Here is a 23,196-nt window from a genome sequence, read left to right as displayed (position 1 = left end):
CACCACATGTATTTGTCAGCTTTTAAAATGGGTGATTCTTCTTCATTCAATATGAGCCCAGTCATGCATGAACGCACTTCTTGGGTTCAAATTCTCAGTCACTGTTGGTATGATATGCCTGATGATGGGTGCCAAGACCCATTATTTTTGGTCAATATATTGAACAAGTATTTTTGGTCAAAGTAAAGTCAAATGTAAGGGAACTTACTTTAAGGGGTACTACACCCTCGATAAATTTGTGTCTATTTTGCATTTTTCTCAAAAACTAATAACACAGTGGTAACAAAAGTTATGTATATTATAGGGGCAAGGAATCCAATTACTACACTGGAATTTCAGTGACCCAAGACCAGCGGTTTGTTATTTATGATAAGAAATAAGGTACCACTAGGATGTACCTCGTTTCCTATCATATATACTGAACCGCTTGTCTTGAGTCACTGAAATTTCAGTGTAGTAATTGGATTCCTTGCCCCAATAATATACATAACTTTCGTTACCAGTGTGTTAATTAGTTTTTGAGAAAAATGCAAAATAGACATAAATTTACCATATGGGTGTAGTACCCCCTTAAGTGAAGTGTTTAAGCACCAGAAACAAATTTGTTTGATCTCTGGATCCACCACTGATGCTGCTGCAATGCTTGTTATTAATAAAATAACAACTTATTAATCAGAACTAATGCTAAATTTATACTTTTCAATATCAATACAGGCAAATATTTTGTATGTTATCACAATTAATAATGGTCAATTAATTGATTTCATGAATAATAAGGATTGACCAAGCATTGATGGTCGATCGAAAGATCAAACTACTTTGTTTCTATTGCCTTAGCATTACACAACCATTCTCGCTACCAGTGAAAATATAACTGTTCCACAATGTCCCATTAAGTTCATACATCGTTGACAACGCATAACATACAATATCATTGTGTAACTTCAATCATTGCAATTTAAAGGTTTATGCATAATTAACATCCAATGACCACAGTTTTAATATGAAACAAAATGTAACTGCTTTAACATTCATGTGATGGTATTGGTAAAACAGTATAATCTCTCAATGAGAGACAAATTGTCCCTTTTTGGCACCCGCTACGGCGGCGGCCTATTATTTGGCTTGACTTTGCAAAAAGCTTCTAATTTCAGTCTTGCTAGATTTACTTCGCAACTGTTTTGCTTAAAAGTATGCCCAGCTTAGAAATAAAACCACAATTTGCTTGGATTTTATTTTATTATTGTTTTCTGATATGTACGGGATAAAATGTTTTGCGTATATTCTTTGTTTAAAATACAAAATTAATGGACTTATAAAAACACCAAATAAACCGAGACCTTTGAACCCGTTTACAGTCTCTTTAATAGCGCCATCTCTTGAAATCTCTTGATTGCAAAGATCTTAGCAATCAAGAGATGGCGATATACTAACACAGAGTATGTTCCAGGTGATGTGCGATATGGCAAAAATGCAGTCAATCATAAGAAATAAAAGCTGTTTTACAACAATCCATAAGGATAAAATATGTAAACCTATAGGCCTATTCTGAATGAAATAATTTTGCTCCAACAATCACTCCCCCACATGATCTACCATTTCCTAACAATAGTAACCGAAATGGTAACCTGAGCTTTATTCCTTTTTATTTGAAACCAATCCTCTTGCATCCCATGCAAACGATTTTACACCTCTCCCACTGCAATAAATAGCTTTACATTTCCAAATCTTTCTTTGCTGTCTATGCTAATATTACATTATTGTTTTAAAGAGAAAAAAAAGTATCCAAACAGTTGGGCGCCCATTCCTTTGTCAATCAGAATTTTTAATCTTTTAGCTTTTGACGTTTTTATTTGCGATACAGTGCATATAGTTTAAACCATCACACCTATAATACAAAGTCTATATGAGTACAACATTAGTTGATTTCTGTGCAAAATATACATTGAGACATTGATTACTGAGCTATCATAATCCTGAATGAAGGCAAATACACGATGGTGCTATGCTGCCACCTTGTGACAAAAGGATGCTACTAACAGTTATGTTGTCACAAATTGATTCAGTTACAATGCGTAGCAGTAAAATAATGGCTCACAGTGAAATAGTGGCTCACAGTATATGCGCACTTACGGAGAAAGTGTTGAAACACAGTATTTGTAAATAATTTTCCCATAATCAAATGTGAGACCATTTTGTCACAGGAGGGCAGTATAATCACATTGGATCATCAAAAAACATATAGGAGAGTGAACCCAAAATATAACAAAGTGGTCATAAGCCCATTTATGCATTTCTTTGCTTGCTGCCGTTATACTGATAATAAATTGTAAAAAAAATTGCGCTAATTAACCTACCGTAAAAACCTCGTCTACAAGCATATAGAGTTTTTTGATGAAAGCTAAATTAATCAAGCTGCGCTCCATAAACAACATAACATTATATTTGAGCAAATAAAGTACCGATACAAACGTATATAAGTATTATTGTAAGACCAATCTATTGTATTGATATATTTACAGCTGTATTGTATTAATTAATCTTTCATCAAAAACACTTTATGCTTGTAGACAAGGTTTTACGGTATTGCACATGTGTAAAGGGCAATTTGTCCATATGATGCAACCCCGTTAACACACTGATTCAAATATATGCCACTGCAAAATCCAACATAGCTTTACTCACAATTTGAGATGAAACGCACTATACATCAAGTATATACTTACTCAATAATTTTCCTGAAGGCACTCTGTGGTGCTTTGACATCACCTCTGTCTCCAGGCGTAGAGAATGCCGGATGGCTCCTGTTGACAGCTGCTGGTCCTGCAAGTCTCTGAAGCCTCATTTGTTCTTCAAGCTGGTGTTGAGCAATCTCTCTTGGACTGGGACGAACCATCTCCTGGAGAATAACACCGCCTGATCAACAATCAAAAGACACATATGAATTGCAATCAAGTTAGCTCAATTGATAAAGTGTTCGATTATGGTGCGAGAGGTTACAGGTTCGAATCCTGGTGGTGGTTAGTTAGCCTATGTGTAAAAATTGAGTTGAAATTCCCCTGGACAAGGAACTTCCTGCTAATTGCCTCATTGTAATCCGTACGAAACTCGGGGAGCTGATCCTGGCTGTGATGGTCTATTGTGGAATGTATAGGGTGTGCACTTCCTAGCTGCAAGTCCGTGTTGTTGTTGAATGGGTTATGGATTATGGTTTATGGGTCGTAGTGGTTAGCGACAACCTGTAAAGTGTGCTGAGGCCTTAGTTTAGATTATGACTTTACTTACAAAACAGTAAGGACAGATTGGGAGTTGGGGCATACATCTTATACTCTTCTCAAAACTGAAAGAGGTACATGCATATACATGCTATAGCAAGCAACTGTTATGTGTTATTGTTATTACCTTGTGGTTCTGCTGGCTGAGACTGATTAGAAGCTATAGCCGCATACTGTAATGGGATGTTATCTGGGGAAGGCGGCTGGTAATAATGCTGGCTTCCTCTTCCTCCTACTTCTCCTTCTTGGACCTGCAGCATTACAAAAATGACACACGATCATTGAGTTAAATGTACGATCTTGTAATATGAAATTAGTTAATTTTAATCAAACCGGAATTTTTTGTTATATTTGTAATGTTTACACATGTCCCAACTTACACCTAAATGGAATTGACCAAATTAACTGAGTTTATAGGTGAAATAATTCACACATTTAAAACATGTTTAAACAGCCCAAAATAACCAGTTAATTTCCAGTGGATTTCTTTCACAACCTCATTATTTTGGCTGCAATTGGACAGAAACACTTCTTGACAGTTATTACTAATATTATTTCAGCATTTTTGGTACAGAATAATAAAATTGAAATTTGATGGAAATCATACATGGATTTCAAATTAATCAATCAAAAATGATTCAACTTTCAGATATCGAAAAAGAAATGTTTAGTTGGGAATGTGCCTGTAATAAACTGAATAAAAATAGAAAAGAAAACGAATCATGAGTCTTGCCTGGTTTCGCGACCACCTGCTTTCTTGATTACTTTTGGAGGCAAAAGTAAAAAATACGGACAACAGTCCCAAATAGGTTATCCGAAGATATGAAAGTTCCCATAGCAGGAACGGCCCAAATTTGGGTGCAATTTGATTCCAACTTCGGCTTCATGGAATACGACACCAGACCGTAGATATTTTCCCATATTTCGTGAACAAACAGGGGGTAACTAATAATACGCTTATGGGTTGCACAGGTTGTATTCAAATGTACATGTTCTGTCTGGAAATTAATTATACAGACAGAAGCTGTATTGTGAATGACAGAGATTGTCATGTATAATACACGCTGGTATGATCTGTTGTTGACATGTTAAAAATTAAACTACACATGATGGTTATTAATGATGGAATTCTTAAAGAATAATAATGAATAAAGAAAGACTTTCAAAACAATACTCACAAGAAGAAATACTGTAAAAACAAATATGACCAAAAAGAAATACCTTCAAAACAATTTCAACAAGAAATTTTTTTAAATACTTTTAAATCATTTTAAACACTTCCAACAAAGAGTTTAAATGACAAAATAATTTCATAACAATTTCAATAAGAAATATTTGTAAAATGGTTATACAATGTAAGAAAAAAAAACATTTTCAAATAATTTTAAACAGTAAACACTTTCAACAAAGAATTTAAACGAAATAATACTTAAATGCCTGCAAAACAATTTCAATAAGAAGAAATATTTGTAAAATGGTTATACAATGTAAGAAAAAAGAAAATACTTTCAAATAATTTAAATTTTGAACAAGAAACACTTTCAACAATGACTTTTAACGACATAATACTTGGTTACTCTGGCACTGGTTTATTGATTACCATCTTACCCTCTCTTCTGTGCTGTCTACCATGTACCTATTGCCTCTGCTCAGCATAAGCAACCTCTTACCACTAGAGGGCTCATCACCTTCAATTTACAATTACCATGGAAATCTTACATGCTATAGTCATCATTTTTAAACAACACTTCTGGGAGTGAATTTGTCACAACTTGGCAATATGATGTTTTAGAATTTACTAATATTGTTTGATAATTATTGTCTAATATTATGAAATTATGTAGTAACTTTTACACTGCAAATATTAGGCCAAAAAAGTATAGGTCTCTTAAACCTGCATGCATAATTAATTATATGAAAGGCATTATAATGTGTAGCCTTACATGCTGGGTTTTTTTAGAGGCTTTTTTCTATTAGTTATCAGAATTTTTTTTAATGGCTGTGACCAAAAATAAGGAAAAAGCAAGCTAAACACACCCCTTCCACATGCAAAACAAACCCATATAGCACATACCTATCAGTGTTTACTCAGAGGCCGTATGTCTCAATTTTGGCCCAGTGAAAATAATTTTTGTGTCACAAAAATTTGTAATGCTGTATTACAATTAGTGAATTTGGGGAATTACTGGGCCAAAATTGGGCCAATTTGGGAAGAAAATGTTTCATTTGGCGCACCCAATTTCCAGAGAGAGTAAACACTGATTATTTTGCAAAATGTTTGTGAAAAGCAAACCTCTATTTGTTTTGGCCTTAACTAAAAATCATTCTTTAAAATGTGATCTGGTGGCATATGTCATTTGAATACAGAAACAAGCAAAACATATCATGATTTCAGTTTGAAAGGAGAAAAAATGTGAATGCATACATTTTTGGTTTGATCAATAGTTAAAGCTTTTTTGCTAAGTGTTTTTTTTACCAATGTTAATGCAATATGCTTCATTGAAATGTTTTATAAATTATGATTAATAAATATCATTCTTTGTAGGACAGCCCTCAAAATATCACAGGGAAAAAAAAAATTGGCCTCATGCAGCGCTAATAAAAGCTTAAAAGTTCATAAAAATTTCGGAGAACCAAAAATATTTTCGGACAACCAAAAAAGTTTTTGAGGTTGTCCGATGGACCAATAGACAACCTTGAAAAATGTCTTAATTCGTACGCTGGCCTCATGCCCCAGATATTTGATCTCAAACACCCTCTAGATACACCTATGTCAATTTGACTTTGATTGACTTATTTCATGATAATGCCCATATCCCGCACTTCTTTCTCACCTTCATATGGTTTCCTAATAGGTCTGCCTCGCTGTCCCTCCCTGTTTGTTGCAGGTGGGTTGGAAGTAGCTCTCTTGCGTAATGCATACCTGCGATGCTTATGTGGCGGAGAATGGAATCTTGGTCTATCATGATCACTTGGAGAGTTCACATCGGATGTGTTCTCAGAGTCATCGGTTTCTTGTTCTGGCTGCTGAGATGTCTTCCGTCTGTAAAAATGTTAGCATATATGAAAAACATATTTGTTATCAATCTTCCATACTTTGAGTGTGGATTAAATTATTAATATGATGGATAAATTAATGGTATAGAACATGAAAGGTTACAGACCTGATTATCAATTTACAGCTAAATTATTTATAAAAACAATAGCTAACATACTGGATACATGTGTCTGACTTTGCTTTGCAGCATACATGACAGATACTGTTGCTATTTTTAATTCTCGGACAAAAGTGTAGATGATAGCATTGTGTCAAATGTGTGAGTGTACTTCACAGAAGCTCTGACCTTAGTGACCCACTGCCTAGTAACAAAAAAAAAAAGCGCAGTGATTTATAGTGCGCTATGCACAGGCACAACGCCTAGACATTGATCCACAAGCCTAAGCACACTTTACAGGTTGTCGCTGACCACTTCGGCCCCATCATTCCATAAACCATTAAACAACAATTCAGGGACTTTGCTGCTTCAAGAGCGCACACCCTAGACATTCCACAAATAACCTTCGCAACCAGGATCAGCTCCCCGAGTTTCGTACAGGTTACAACAAGACAAATTAGCAGTGAGTTCCTTGTCCAGGGGAATTTCAAGGTAACAACTGTTGCATAGCGTGATTGCTTTATTTTTTCCTGTAATGTGGGTGTGGATTACTTGTGGGCACACTCTTTGCTTTCAAATTGTACATGTCATGTCTGAGAATTAATATAGCAACAGTAGCATATATCAACAAATACATACAGAATTGTGCATACCTTTTCCTGAGTCGCCTCGAGTCTTGTGATGCACTCGCAGTTGTTCTGGTTTCTTTCCTACCCCTACTACTTGGCCCTGCCCTTTGGCTGTCATTTTCTTCATGCTGAAAAAAAAGAAGATAATTTGCAACAACAAATGATTGGAAAAAAACAGTGGCATGATTTAAATTGATTCTTATACAGAAACTTCCTTTCAATCCTGTATGAAAGTCTTGTTCAGTGTATATTATGATTAACATGTCCCTTATACACTCCCAGTGGACAGTGGCAGTACTGAGTACTATGTGGAGGGGGGGGGGGGGTCAAGGGGGCAAATCTTCCAATATTTTTCTTGCCCCCAGGTCCCCCTTTTAAGGCAAAAACGGCAAATTTACAAAAATGTCCACATTTTGCAGCAATTTTGTACAAAATTCAAAATTTGTTGATTTTGCCCCACCCCCCCTGAAATTCACTTCAAATTCAAATGTCCCCCTCAAAAAAATTCCTGGTGCTGCCAATGCCAGTGCAAGTCACAATATTGTGAGTTGCAAGTAGAATGATGGCTACCATCTTATATATGCGGGTATAGGAATTGGGAAAGCATGCTACAATTACTTCATAAACATTTCAAAGGATAATTCCTCATGTTATGAACTTATTTTCCCTGCACACCCAAGATGGCTACCATGGGCTTGTGCTAGGTTGCATTATACATGTATGCACAGAGTGGAATTTGCAAAAAATCCAACTTGCCTGTAGGAAGTGCTTACAGGAGTTGAATGGTTCCAGGTTATCGCTTTCTATGCAACAGGAGACATCAGGTACCAGGGGTGAAATTAAGTGGGAGGCGGGAGCAGTCGGGCTCCCAGAAACTCTGAAATGGCCCCTGGGTCCATCTCAATTTTAGTTGACCAGGGACACTTTTCTCACAAAACTGGCCCCTGGATAGTGAACCAAAAATATCAAATTACAAGCAAATAGTGATTATTTAACTCATCCAGCACATCTTTATTTTAATTGGCCCCTTGTTAATGGCGCTGATCTTAATTGGCACCATGTTAATGGCGCTGATCTCGAACTGCAGCAGTAAAAAGTAGCTCTGAAAATTCATCGTAAATATCACGTTTGCTATAACTCGTTTGTACGATCCTGTATGATACAGTATTCGTAAGTAACCTGTGATCTAAATAGTGTACTCGATTGAACTTGATTTTACAAATCTCGCAGTATTTTATGACTTTGTGTTTTTCATATCATTGTCTATTTAACGATATTGAAAACTACAGCGGTACATCTGTGCTGAATTCTGTTCCGATGTCATCGATTTTGTTATTTTGTAACTGTTACTTTAACCTGTGAATATATTTGTTACTGCTATGCGCCCTTTCCTGTTTAAATCAGCGCCTATTCGTTCCGCACGGAAGGGTGTGATAAACAATGATTATGCGAGACTTTCACAATGGAAATCTCCTCGTGGATGTAGATCTGGTCGTCACAAGAAAAAATCGATTACCAGAACTATTACAAATAGAATCCCGAAATGCACGGCGGTAAATACTTCTGGAGTTAATAAATCCAATCTTGTTGAAATTCCCAGAAGTGGTGTGCAGCGTACCCATAATGCCTATGGAATTCGTTTACGCATGTTGGAGCATAAGATCTGTTAAGCGAAACACAAATCAACCGCCGTATGTGATTATGTAATCAGCAATCAAATTGATATTTTGGCTTTGACGGAAACATGGTTAACAGGTACCGAAAGAGATAACCGTGCCATCGCCGACATTCAAAACACCTTGCCAAATTATCACTTTCACCACGCCCATCGTCAAAATGGTAGAGGTGGAGGACTAGCTGTTCTCATTCGTGACGGGCTGAAATTTAGTGTTAAGGACACGTTTGAATTTAAATCAATGGAGTATATGAATCTTCGCATTACGTCCGCATCCACTTGTCTTCAACTTCTTGTAATATACCGTCCAAAACCGAATAAAAAGAACAAGCTCAGCACCCCATGTTTTTCGAAGAGATCATCACTTCTCGAGTCACTCAGTGCTGAAAACCTACTCATCACCGGTGATTTTAATATCCATCTTGATATACCAGAAGATCGTGACACCATTACTTTCCTTAACATCTTAGACATTCACAACTTGCAGCAGCACATCACTGAACCAACCCACATTGCAGGGCATATGCTTGACCTATTGATCTCCAGAATAGATTCCGATCTTGTTACCTCTCATAAGGTTGAAAAGTGTTTGCCATCAGATCATTTTGTCATCAAATGCAATGTAAAGATCATTCGTCCTGGACCTTGTACCAAGCGAGTAAAATCCCGTCTTATTGAAACATAATTGACGCGAATTTCGCCAAGATATCCAGTCTTCATTGGAGACTATGTCTTCTGTAAAGGGTCTTGAGGAAATGATCAGCGGATACAACAATACCTTATCTAATACTCTTGATGTTCACGCCCTGAGGTGGATCGAACTGTGATATTGCGTCCTCATGCACCGTGGTATACCGACTCGCTAAGAACCATAAAACAAGAACGCCAAGGCGTCATGGCGCAAGTGGTTGCAAACTGATCTCACCGTTCATAAAGAGTTGTATGAAGAGCAATGTGAGGAATACAAACTTCTCCTTGAAAGATCAAAAACTGAATATCACAGCAACCAAGTTACAGAGGCTAATCAGCGTGATCTATTCCGTGTGGTTGACAAATTATCTACACCAAAGTCAACTTGTAATCTTCCCGACCATGAAGACGCAAAAGACTTAGCCAATTCATTCGCGAAGTTTTTCAGCGACAAAATCAACAAGCTTCGAAATGGACTTAACGCAAATAGCACATCATCTATATCTGTGCAACTCAATGAGTCTTGTGATAGTTCACTTTGTGATTTTACCACCGTGTCTGAAGAAGATGTCCTTAAGGTGATCAAATCATCCTCGATCACTTCTTGCCCACTCGATCCATCCCCGGCTAGCGTTTTTAGACTATGCCGTGATGACCTTCTCCCTGTGATCACGAGAATTGTAAATGAATCTCTGTCATCTGGTGTATTCCCTGCATCCCTTAAGTGTGCTCGGATCGTTCCTCTCCTGAAAAAGCCAAGTCTTGATCATAATATCTTGTCAAACTATCGCCCGATATCGAATCTTCCTTATTTAGGAAAGGTCATCGAAAGGATCGCTGTTCAACAGTTGCAATCTTACCTGACAGAAAACCATCTTCACGCGCAAACGCAAGCAGCTTATAGACCCTTTCATAGTGTGGAAACGGCGTTACTCAAAGTTCAGAATGACATCCTGACTGCTCTGGATAAACGCAAAGAAGCCTTGTTAGTGCTTCTGGATTTCAGCGCAGCGTTTGATACGCTAGATCATCGTCAACTGCTGGATCGTTTTGAAGAGCGCTATGGTCTTCGTGGAAATGTGCTTAATTGGTTCTCGTCGTATCTCGCTGATCGCACGCAATCAGTTGCCATCAACGAAATGCAGTCCGACCCGATGTGCTTCGGTGTGGAGTTCCTCAGGGATCCGTTGCGGCCCTTTGGCGTTTACTATGTTCAGCGGGCCATTACAGGACTTGATCGCGGCTCACGGTGTTCAATCTATTGTCTACGCTGATGACACCCAGCTTTATCTTACTTTTCAACCTCAAGATCGAGATATAGCTGTTCGGAAACTTGAAGCGTGTATCAGTGACATTAGATCATGGTGTAAAATGAACAAGCTAGTTCTCAACGACAGCAAGACCGAGCTCGTCCACTTATATTCCAAATTCAAGAACACATCTTGGACACCTTCAATGACGATAGGTGACTTCACCATTCGTCCTTCTCCACAAGCACGCAATCTTGGCGTTAGCATGGACTCCGTCCTTAGCATGAGTAGTCACGTCGACAATCTGTGCAAGAGTGCTCTTCTCGGTATCAGGAAGAGTGGACGCATTCGGCAGTATCTGACTCGCGAATCAACCACTAAGTTGGTTCATGCCTTCGTAACATCTAAACTTGATACATGTAATTCGCTGTTGTATGGATTGCGGATCGCGAGATCGCATAAAAGTTCAGAAAGTGCAGAACGTGGCGCAAGGCTTGTTCTGCGCATCTCGCTTGACATGAGCATATCACACCCGCTCTGGAAGAGCTTCACTGGCTGCCAATAAAACAAAGAGTGGCATATAAGATCATGCTTGTTACATATAAAGCTCTTCATGGCATGTCACCAGTTTTTATATCTGACATCATTCACGTCTATGTACCAACAAGATCGCTGAGATCATCTGCTGAATGTCGACTGAAAGTCATCAAGTCATCTACAAAGTTCTATGGTGACAGGTCATTTGCCTTCGCAGCCGCGAAATTATGGAACGATCTTCCCAGTGAAATTCGCCACGCTACTACTCTCGGCATTTTCCAGTCTCGACTGAAGACACATCTCTTTAGACAGTACTTCAATGGTGATGCATCGTAATTCATTTTTCATCAATTATTATGTGCATAATTTATTCTTATGTGTTGTTTATTCCGAGTAACCCTGCCCATTAATTTTTGCCATCTAGGGAGCAAGATATTATTCTTGCTGAGAGTGATGTGCTGGTAACCTCTCCTCTCCAGGGTTTATTTATGCCATTGCTGTGCCTGCCATGCCACGGTTTTGATGTTCCATCCACTGTTTTAAATATGTTGCTTCGTATATTATCATGTTAGTTCTAATGTATTATGTTCCGTGCAATACCAATTTTACCCAGCCAATTTATGTTTTATGGGGCGTGATATTTATCTCGTCGAGAGTGATGTGCTGGCAACCTCTCCTCTCCTGGGCTTTCGCAATTTTGTCGCATTTTCTCTCCTGTGCGGGTTTTTCGCGGAAAGGTGTGATATGCTCAATACGCTGTTTGAATGATTGTATTATTCTGATTGTTATTATTATCTGTATATTTAATTTATATTGCTATGTTGTATTTTGTGATATTATTTGCTCTGTATAATTAGTCAAACCCTGCCCATTTGTTTTTTCTATTTAGGGAGCAAGACATTTGAAATATTGCTGAGAGTGATGTGCTGGCAACCTCTCCTCTCCAGGGCTTTTACCATGTTTTTTCGTCTGTGCCGGTCACAGCTTTTTTGATTGTTTTTATGCGGTGGTGTGCTCGAAATGCTGTTTTTTGGGTTGTAGTGCAATTCTATTTTAAACTCTGTGTATATTTACATTTTTATTTGCTTATTATGTGCTTATTGATATTATGAAATATGTTCTAAACTCATTCTCCTCGTCGCTTTATATGTGCCTTTTGTCGTGCCTCCTCGTTTGCTTTTTTGGCTCATGGGATGCGGCGTGGATTATGATTTTTTTTTTCTTTTTGTTTATATTGTTTCTATTTAAAATTTTGTTTATTATTTAAAAAGGAAAAAAAATTGTATTTGTTAGGCCCTTAAATTTTCTTTGTTTGTAGCTTAAGATATTTTAATATGTTTCTAGTTGTGTAAAGCGCCTTGAGGCATTTGCATTAGGCGCTATATTAAATCTGTCTTTATTATTATTATTATTATTATTAATTGGAAATGGCCCCTGGTTGAAATCTTGGTGAACCAGGGGCCACTTTTTTTTCCCAAAGTGGCCCCTGGTTCAAGCTCTCTTATTTTCACCCTTGTCAGGTACATGCCTCCTGATGCAGGGACAGCCTTTTGAGAGGAGCAACATATTGAGTGTGCCATTCAGCATTCATGGCACTGGTCCACAAACATACTAAAGCAGAGGTTAAATGGGCATCTGCATTACCCTTAAACAAATGTGTTTGAGTTTTTATGCTGAAATACAGGTTGCTTTCTCAAACAATTTCATCATCTCAACTCCCGAGAAAAAAAATCCGGAGTTCTTTTCCAGTGAGGCCTCTTTTCTGGAATTCCAGAAATGTTTAGAAGAATTACCTCTGTGCAAAAGCCCATTTTACAGACAAGCAACTCTCATCTTGCTGCAACAATTCACACATATGTAAGAACAGAACAGAATAGTTACCTTATCTTTTGCATTGGCATCATCCTTCAATGTCCGCCCAACTTGATCAGTCTCTCTGGAATGGTCTTGAATATTCTCTACTACAAGACACAGCATATGAGGATCACCTGTCAGCTCATGTCCATGCTCAAAGAACTTTAACAATGACGATGTGTTCCAAAATTTCCTCTCTATATAAATGTAACAGTAATATATTTGTGATATATACAGACAGGGTTGTTTGATTTAAATCACGCCAATTTAAATCAGTGATTTAAATCGCGATTTAAATCACTTGATTTTTTTATAAAAATCACTGATTTAAATCAACTTTTTCCATTTTTTACCATTTTTGATAAATGTAAGTTAATTTCTTGCTTAAATTGACTGTTTTACTTCATTCTTAATGCTTGTGGTCATGTGTCATATGGTGGGGCACATTTGCGTTACAAGTACTGATTTTGATCATTTGTCCTCCTTTTCACTTAAATTGTTACATCTCTAAAACTATACATCTCACATCAACAAAACTATACGGTTTTGGAAAGCTTAGGTTCCAAGGAATCCAACTATGCAAAAATGAAGTTGGTATACAGGGTGCGTAAGAAAATATAAAGGGTGATATCATGAAAAAAATTAATTTTACTTGTGAATTCATAATTTATTGCATTTGCTACTGATATGGAATATCTCAAATGTAATCTAACTTTGTGGCAGGCAACACTATGAGCTTAAATAAAATGTATACTTTTGCCATGTTATGATTGACCAAAGTGGTGATACAGGGTGTGAAAATATACGTAACTTCATGCACAAAATGTTGATTACATTTTTGAAGATATTTTCTTTAGAGTGTATCCTACATTTATTTTAACTGCATATTTGGATTCCTGGGGTAAAAAGCTTTCCAAAAATGTATAATTTTCCTATCTTAGGGTGTATAATTCTCAAGATACAACAATTGAAAGCCAAAATGCATGTCGTGACTGAAAATCTTGGCATTTGTGTGAAAGTGAATAGGAAAAAATTGAGGTTCTTGTGACTTGCGGTTCTCAATTAATACTTGTTAACACGATTAGATAAAATTAATAGCTGAATATGAATAATGAATGATCAAGCTTTCATTTGAGGTATGATTTGCAAGTATAGCACACAATTTGGCAATTATATAATTTAAAATTCAAAAGGATGCCATGTCTCCCATAGAGAATGCACATACTCCACTACCGCTTATCCACTACCGCTTATCCACCAGGTTTATCTTCGTTAACATTTTGGTATTTTTCACTAATTAAACAAATTGGCATTCCAAATTGAGAAACATATTTGAAAATTAGAATAATCAGGCTGTATAATGAGCCCAAACTTCATGCAATTGAACCAAGAATAGCCCTGTGACAACAAGTTAAATCTGAAAGAGGAGAGAAAAATGTAACATCACCAGGTATTTTATGGTCCCACCATAAGACACATGACCTTCTACAACTTTTGGATACAATTCAAATACCTCTATGATGTCACTTTATCTATTGCTAAAAAGTCATCTTCGAGGTGCAGAATTCAACAGGTTTGTTTCCCATGATTTTACCAAATTTTTTTCTTTGAAATTTTCACATGTAAAAACATGTTTTGATTTTTTGTAAATACCTGGTAGGATTGTGCATATGACTAGCATTCCACTGGTACTCTTTTTACTTTATCATGGGGAATAGAAGTTCTTGGAATCAAAAAAATCGATTTAAATCAAAAAAAATCCGATTTAAATCAAAAAAATCCGATTTTTTTGATTTTTTTAAAAATCAAAAAAATCAACAACCCTGTAATACAGATACATATCTTAATATGTATCTATACTTGCATCAAGACATCTAGCTACTTTTAATATTTTAATAATCTATGACTTAGGGACGCAATCTTCATAGCACACTTTGATTCATGCACATGCACGTGTCTAACAGGATAGAAGACATGACCTTAATCGTCCACACAGGGAGTGAATTTCAAAAGGAAGGTTAGCTGAATGGGTGGCTCCATTTGAAATCTACACTCCCTGTGTGGGAGAATAAGGTCATGTCTTCCATAGGGGGTGTATGGATGTCAATTGGAATAGACCAATATTCTTTTCATTCTATGGTTAGATTTTGAGAATTTTGATAGTTCCTAACCAGATTCCACCATTCGCTTAGGCTCCAGGGTGAAAATAAGAAATTAAAAAAAAAGTTAAACACTTGCAATTCATCAGCTAGTTGAATTGCAAGAGAACATACTTTGACCTAAATTTGGCAAATTACACAGAAATTATGGATGGATACTTTGTGCTTGCCACCAACAGGATCATCATCCGAGTGTCACCTGTCTTCAGAAGTTTGGGCCCTTCAGACCCCCGACCCTCTGGGTGGTGGAACAGCAGCTTAACTATGCCACCTTCTTGACGGGCTAACGTCAAACAATGACTTTAGTCCATGTGTTCTAGCAACTGTTGGCTTAAGTGGACAAACACAGTGTCAAATCTAGCCCATACTTCAATAAACAATCCCATGAATTTGATGCTGCAAGGCAGACCACAGATGCTGATCACAAGATCCTAGCACCAACAGTCAACTCAACCTTCACACAAACTACTTCAGTCTACTGAATCTTCACCAACTACTTCAGTCTACTGAATCTTCACCAACTACTTCAGTCTACTGAATCTTCACCAACTACTTCAGTCTACTGAATCTTCACCAACTACTTCAGTCTACTCAACCTATCATTTAACCCTAACGCCCTAGGGGCTTTTTGGCGACTGGAATGGAAAGAAGGAAGGAATAAAGAGAGAAATTGTTTGCTCTGGGTGGGATTCGAACCCGAGACCCCTCGCATGCCAAGCACTAGGTCGGCATCACTTAGCCACATGTCTTGCGGTGGCCTGGCCAATGAATGCATGCCTATATATCACTTAGGGCGATTGCATCACATCACATGGGATGCACGCACAAACAGTGCATATATCAAGTAGTATTTTGTAGACCCTGGTAGTGTTAGGGTTAATGATGGCGTACAACCTTCAGAAGTACTTCAGAACTTACCAGGATGAATTAGAAAGTGTTTAGTCCTGAATGAATGTAGATCTCCTTGCATGGCCAGCACTGCCCTTATGGCTGCCTACAACAAAAACACATTTTTTTACAGATCATTTATGGTAAAAAGAATAATTTCATTCTCTTTTGTTCTCTTAAGTCTCTGAAATATGTTATGCACAAAAGCTATTATTTAGTGATATACATATAGTAAAATATGAAATTCGCCAATTTGGAAAAACTACTGTAAAATTAATATCACTCCACAATTTGGGACACAATTATTTTTCATGCCACATCTATATCTTCAAGTAGTGAAAATATGTGACCATCTATCTCAAACCGCTCGTAAAGTCGGCAAATTGTATTACGAGTTACAGTGCAAAATGTGCATTAAGGTTGTATTCATATATTGACCTAATGTTTGTCCTACATGCTTCTCATTTTAGTGTCAGTCAAACGACAATCTTTAATCCTATTGTTGAAGAGGGTAATAAGCTTAAGTCGTGTTCACACGGTCGGACTTAAGTCACTTAATACCGGTAATAAGCCCTATTACCGGTTATAAGTCTCCTATTACCGGTAATAACTCACTTATGTCCGACCGTGTGAACATGACTTTATACTTATGTATAGAGTTAGTAAATAGCTCTAGTCTTTGTTTGCTTTGGCCAAATCCTGTTCAAGTGGTGGGTTAACTAACAATCAACAATGAGAGGACAATCCTGAACCTCGTTGACTTGGGGATGATTTGAAGTGACCGCCAATTATGACAATTTGGTATGTAATACCAGCGATGTGGAAAAAGAGAAATAATGTAGCACCAAAATATTGTACCCTTTTACTGAAGGAGCAAAGTTTAACAAGCCATAACCAGCGTTCGATTTAAGAAAAAAAAAGTGGTTGTCCACCGGACAACCAGGTAACAGTTTTTGGTTGTCCGCCAAATATTTCAGTTGTCCGTGATTTTTCAAACAAATTACGCTACGAAGTCAGACATTTCTTTCGATCTCCTCGTGAAATCATCACTCGTCATGTTTTTGTTTTTATAAAATTAACGTATAGTAAATGCTAAAATGTGCTAATTATAGCGGATGCAAAAAACAAAAAAACATTTGAATGGTTTGATTTTGTTTTTAAAAATTAGTTTTATTCATCGTAAAATTAATATAATTATGGAATCGTATATTATGTGTAAGAAAATTTACTCGAAATGTAAATAAAAAATAATATTTTCAGCTTGTGATAATAATACAACATCAACCGCACGCGCACGCCAGGACAGTACATCATTAAAATTACAGAGTTCCATGACTTCCACATATCGCTATTTACAAAAGAACTTGAAACTTTGTATTCTGTCATTTTTGTGTCATTTTTGGTTAGCCTCTTCCCAATGACGCAGTTAATCTGTCCTGTACCAGAATACGACAAGGTGCATGTATGCATACACACTACTGACACTAGGTATGCGATAAATTTGTGTGGCGACCAATTTTGTTTACATCAAGAGTTGTGGAATCATCAGCTGGGTTTTCCCCATCATGTCGCAATGCATACGAAACTACAAGTTTTCGGGGCTGTGATTGCTTGCATAAAACAACAATATAAATGAGAAATTGATCATCATATAGCCACCATCGTTTGTCACCTGTGTAAAGATTATGTAATGTATATTAAAATATAGAAATTGTGTGTAGATTTTTGGTTGTCAACGGACAACGGCGACCTCATTTAAGTTGTCCGACGCTTGTTTTGGTTAATTTGGACAACCGGATAACCACTATTTCGAACGCTGGCCATAACTCCGCTTCTGGATATTGTTTGAAGTCAAATGATATATCATTGTAAAGCTTATGATATATATTTTCTAAACACGGAAAAAAACAAAATTGACCAGGGGCCGACTTTACCAAGCGTTTAGACGTGGACGGTCACATATAGTCTACTATGTAGATATTAATTTAAAAATTAGATGAGATAAATATCCTGTTTATAACTTTAGTCATGTATATTGTAACAATAAGCCAAAGACTAAAAACCGACTCTTTAATTTTCATGTGATTGAAATTATGTTGTTCCATCTTGCAACATCAAAACAAACTGCCACATACATAAGCATAGATAAACTATGATCAGCTCGTTATAGGCAAGAATTATTCGGTTTTTGTTACTGCATGCGTCAATCAAGTCCCAACTTTTCGCCTGCGTAAATTACCAAAAAAAAGTGTGTCAGTCAAGCAATATGCAAAGCGCGGTTCGTGTAGGTGGTGCGCCAAGCTGTTTGTATCAATCTACAATATTATGAACCCCTGCTGATTACAAGCTGTAGTTTTATGATTAAGCCATTTCTGATATCAAAGTCCCAACAGCTATAACTTGTTTTTGCCTTCCCTGTGAGTTTTTAATATCTTTTCAATCATCGCTGGTCAAGCTGTGTAGCATAGTGTGACCTAGTTTTTTTAACGCAATAATCTGACCGAGCAGACGGACACTTCTGAAGTAATTTGCTGAATTGTATAACATCATACTACTTACCTCCATTTCTGACTGAATGTCATCTTGATTGCATGGTACAGTGTCATCAGCAATGCTGAAAAAGAAAACCAAACAATTTCTTAGTGAGTAACTGATGATTGGACTGTCACTATACAATACAAATGTTTCTATTGGTTGCTGCGATGTGTGTGTGTGTTACAGTACATGTACATAGACCTACTAATCACTTTATCACCTCATATTATGTTAATTATATCAAATTATTCATGTTGCTCTCAAAGAGGAGTAAGCTTGTTGTAGATGCCCAGTTTTCAAAAGAAAGAAAAGTTTTCAAAAGAAAAAGCAAACAAGGACAAGCAAACAACTGTTTTTTTGGCCTAATTGTCTTTGTATTATTTTACATGTTTTTTAATATATATGGAAATAAAGATTAATTCAGTCATAATTCATTCCAGTGCTCTACTAACTATTAGTCCTATTATGGACAGTAATCCCACTAAACCAATATCTTTGCTCAGGTGCTGGTCAGAGCCATAAAACCTTTCTGCTGTGTAATTTCATTTTTTACATTTTTTTGTCCGTTTGTAATACACCCCCACGGCTTAATCCGGAATATGTATTTGTGATGTGCATCATATTGATGTCCAAAGAAAACAACACTGGTAAATACTTACCCCTGATGAGTCCTGTACTGCAACTTGACCTTGTACACCCTATTGTTGTACTTAATAAGCCTTGTGTCTTTGTCCAGAAGATTGAACTTTCCCAGCAGTGGCATCTTGTCTGTGTTACCTGCAAACATGAATTATATCGTATGAAAATGATCAAAATTCAGTGGAAATCTTGCTCGAATAATTATGCACAAACTTTAAAGATCTATAAACTTTGTTCAGCTTGTAGATGAGACCAGTAGTGTAGAAGGGAAAGTAGGGATGATGCCCCCCCCCCCCTGTGGAACATCTTATAAACCATCTTGATTTGCTTGAAAGGACCTTTAGAGAGACCTAAAAAATGTGCAATGTCTGAAGTATTGCTTAAAAATGGTTGATGGCAATACCATTTTCATTTCAGAAATATCAACAAAATGGAAAGGTAAAATTTGTCTTTAAAATTCCTGGAGTAAAAAAAAAGAATCACATACATGTATAAACTTTTCGATCACAAGAGCCAACTGTACTTGAGTACACACAGATATTTGCGTTGAGCGTACTATGCAATGACCACACACATGCTTTAAACAGAGCAAGCACAGCTCTATTAAGAAATATTACGAAAATTTTATTTTATTAGCATCTCATGGTCATGAATACGCTACCAATCTTTATTAGAAATAAGAAAACCCGTTTTTAGACGGGATGAGCTTGTGTTTGTCCCAGCCTCATGCCTGTCCACCTGTGCTGTGTGACTGTGACATTTGATTGTTGACATTGTTGTGTGAAGCAAATTCGCACTTGACTTTCATGACTTTATCATGGCTGGTCACATGTCACGAGGTGGTCCATTTTGTGTTACATGGTCAAAATGGTCCAAAAAATTATTTTTTAATATGTTATTGTAAAACTGCAACATCTCATACCATTTTTACCTCAAAAATGTTTATCGTTTTGGTGTAATTGCCTAATACATAACTAATTAGCCCATAGGCCGCAATGTAAATCAAAATTTTCAAATGCGTTTTTCTCAAATTGGACCTTAGGCCCTTCGCACTTGATTATTAGTTTCCTATTTACCGCCCGCGTCCAAAATTTAAAATCTCAAAATAATTAATTATTTTATTTTTATTTCTATTTTTCTCCTTTAACATAACTTTCAACTACATCTACTTGCCATTTTCTGACTTTAATAATATCAACAATAATGATGAATGAACAAAGAGTACAACTCCACCTTCATATATTTATAAAATCAATTATTGTTTTGAAATAATTAAATGCCGCTCTAGTCAAAACGAGTCAATAGTTGCTTGTAATAGTTCAAACTAAATAAAGAAAATAAAAGATAATTAATAATTAAAAGTCACCTCGTCCCTTTTTCAAAATCTTCAACAGGAAACTAATAATCAAGTGCGAAGGGCCTTATTCATATAAAATACCCCACAACAAATGTCTGAAGTTGGATTTTGTCCAATGTTCCAGGATATGTTCACAACATAGTGATGCATCAGTCTCACCCTTCAAAATTTTTTTATGTAATTGAGTTCACGATATACAGGGTGCGTCAAAAAAAGTTGATATTTTTTAATTAAAATTTAATTAATCATTCATATTTTCCCAACACTACTTCCTACCATTTTCATAATGCAAAAGTTAGTTTCCTTGTGCAATTTCCTTTCAGAAAATACATACATTTATCATGATACAGTGAATATTAAAGGAGATATGGACCTTTGCAGTTTTTGCACGTGATTGCATTGACTTCTGTGCATTTAGAGGCAACCTGTGGTACAAAATGTAATGAGAAACTAATATGGAATATGAAATTGATCAATTTTGAAGTCAATCTTGTTTCTTTGAGTAATTGGCTCTAAAATGAGACATTGAAAAGCTCAATATGACAAGGAGTTATGAAGATACAATAATTTATTCAAACCAACACTATGGAAATCTTACATTTTCCTACATGTATGCTAATACATTACTCCTCACCCACCTGCTCCTCACCCACCTGCTCCTCCACCCCATCAATTTTCAATTCCAGCTGATGCCATTTATTTAGTTTGACTCACTTTTCAGTACTAGTTTACACAGTTTTAGCCCTGTTCTTTAGCTTTAAAATGAGACCCAAAGTAGCTCAATAGGACAAGGTGTTGGTTCAAAATGAAATTTTTCATTTGCTACCATTCGAAAAATTGTAACACCTCCACCTTTTTTTGGGTACCAACTTGTGACATGCGACCGGCTATGGCTTTTAGGTTGAAGCGCAGCTTTCAACAGACTGCACTCTGGCTGAAAATAACATTAAATGTATGTGAGATTGGTACTTATGTAAAACTGTATTTTCAGCCCGGGAATTTTAGGGAATGTTCATAAATTGTACTTGGGGGGGGGGGGGTTGGAAAAGTTGGAACCTTGGACATCAAAATTATTTTTATCCCCCTAAAAAAGGTTGGATTTTTTTATCCCCCCTTTTAAGGTCTAAAATTTTTTTGAAACCAAAAATAAACATCATTAACAGTGGCATCTAAAGATTTCTTTTTGACACTGGGGTTGGAGAAGCACCTTAATTGCTGACAAAACAAGTTTATGGTACAAATGCGTGCGAAGCGTGCAAAACATTTTGCCATATTGAAGCTAAATGTGGTACAAAACTGGAATGAAATTGCGCGAAGCGCAAACAAATTGGCACTTTTTAGTTTATAATGGCCAAATATGGGGTTAATTTTGGTCAGAAACCCATATACCGGTACCGTATTGTTTGTAATAAATGCCCCAGGGGCGTTGCATTTTTCCAAAAGGGGGGCGTTTATTGGAAGTGAATTGTCAGTGAAAAAAGCTGAAAAATCGGGTTCAATTTCCTGATGGTACTCCTATTAAAAGGAGGGATTCACGACTATACATGATGGCCCACGGAAAATGATATTTTCGTGGGAAATACAACAAAATTACTCCTGTAAGTGCATGGAATTAGTGAAATTCTACCATAATTAGGCAATGAAATGGATGGGAGTTGAGTCATAATATGTTTTGTCCATTCAATGTAGCGATCGTGACTGACATGACTGATGCAAGTTTTAAGCTTACCTACACGATATGGCATGGAAATGTTTGCATTTTTGTCAATTTTTTCATGTTTATTAGAGGGGGAGCGTTTATTACAAACAATACGGTAGGCCCTATAGGCATCAACATTGGGGGATGATTGTATGGACCATCCCCATGTCAAAATATTGGGGGGGGGGATTCATCCCCCATCCCCACGGGATCTACGCCTATCATGGTCATTAACTAGGTATGAAAGGTGAATTCAAATTTACCATCAAACCAAATCATTTTATATACATATCAAATTAAAGCCCCTGAGTAAAGAAAGCCATTTTTTGAACTAAAAACTGTTTTGTCACAGCATTTTCCTTAGCAAGTTACATGTTAGGCCGTATAAAATTAATATTTTGGTTCTCGTCCAGAGGATTTTCATGAATTGATGAGGGAGGGAGGTGTTTTTTTTTTTTTCAGTGTAAAATCAGCATTGTCTGTAGTTTTCGGTCTTTTTTAACATTTCAAATGTGAGATTCTGAGGTATAAACCCCCTAGAGTACCACAAAAAGACTTGGAAGTGGTACTTGTTCTCTAATAAACTTATTTATATGTATGAAAAATTCATAAATCATTCCAAAGTCTAAAATAATTGAAAAATCTAAAATAAAAAAAAAATCTGACAAATCAGGACCAGAAATTGAGGAGGGAGGGGACGAGAACCAAAACATTAATTTTATATGGCCTTATGGTTAAATGTGTTAAAACTGAGGTTTGCCTTTCATAAAAATTACCGTTTGGAGTTATTACTCATTGGAGTCATATACGTCATAGTGTTACACTCAAATTGTAAAGTGCGCACATTTTGTTGA

At 36.6% G+C, this 23,196-nt stretch overlaps 1 protein-coding gene across 1 annotated transcript in view; it reads right to left on the bottom strand.

The window, feature by feature from the left end:
- Positions 1-2,802: 2,802 nt before the first annotated feature.
- Positions 2,803-23,196, bottom strand: part of LOC140151957 (uncharacterized) — a 28,547-nt gene continuing 8,153 nt past the window's right edge. Inside the window, exons 2-9 of the mRNA XM_072174260.1 lie at positions 19,307-19,424; positions 18,672-18,726; positions 16,143-16,218; positions 13,093-13,262; positions 7,084-7,187; positions 6,110-6,318; positions 3,403-3,526; positions 2,803-2,916 (exon numbers count right to left, since the gene is read on the bottom strand). Of these exons, the coding sequence (XP_072030361.1) occupies positions 3,462-3,526; positions 6,110-6,318; positions 7,084-7,187; positions 13,093-13,262; positions 16,143-16,218; positions 18,672-18,726; positions 19,307-19,410 (783 nt within the window). The 5' untranslated portion in view covers positions 19,411-19,424 and the 3' untranslated portion in view covers positions 2,803-2,916; positions 3,403-3,461. The remainder of the gene's footprint in view (positions 2,917-3,402; positions 3,527-6,109; positions 6,319-7,083; positions 7,188-13,092; positions 13,263-16,142; positions 16,219-18,671; positions 18,727-19,306; positions 19,425-23,196) is intronic.

Source organism: Amphiura filiformis, chromosome 5 (genome assembly GCF_039555335.1).
Source record: "Amphiura filiformis chromosome 5, Afil_fr2py, whole genome shotgun sequence".
Classification (NCBI taxonomy): domain Eukaryota; kingdom Metazoa; phylum Echinodermata; class Ophiuroidea; order Amphilepidida; family Amphiuridae; genus Amphiura; species Amphiura filiformis.
This window is presented reverse-complemented; position numbering and strand designations above follow the sequence as displayed.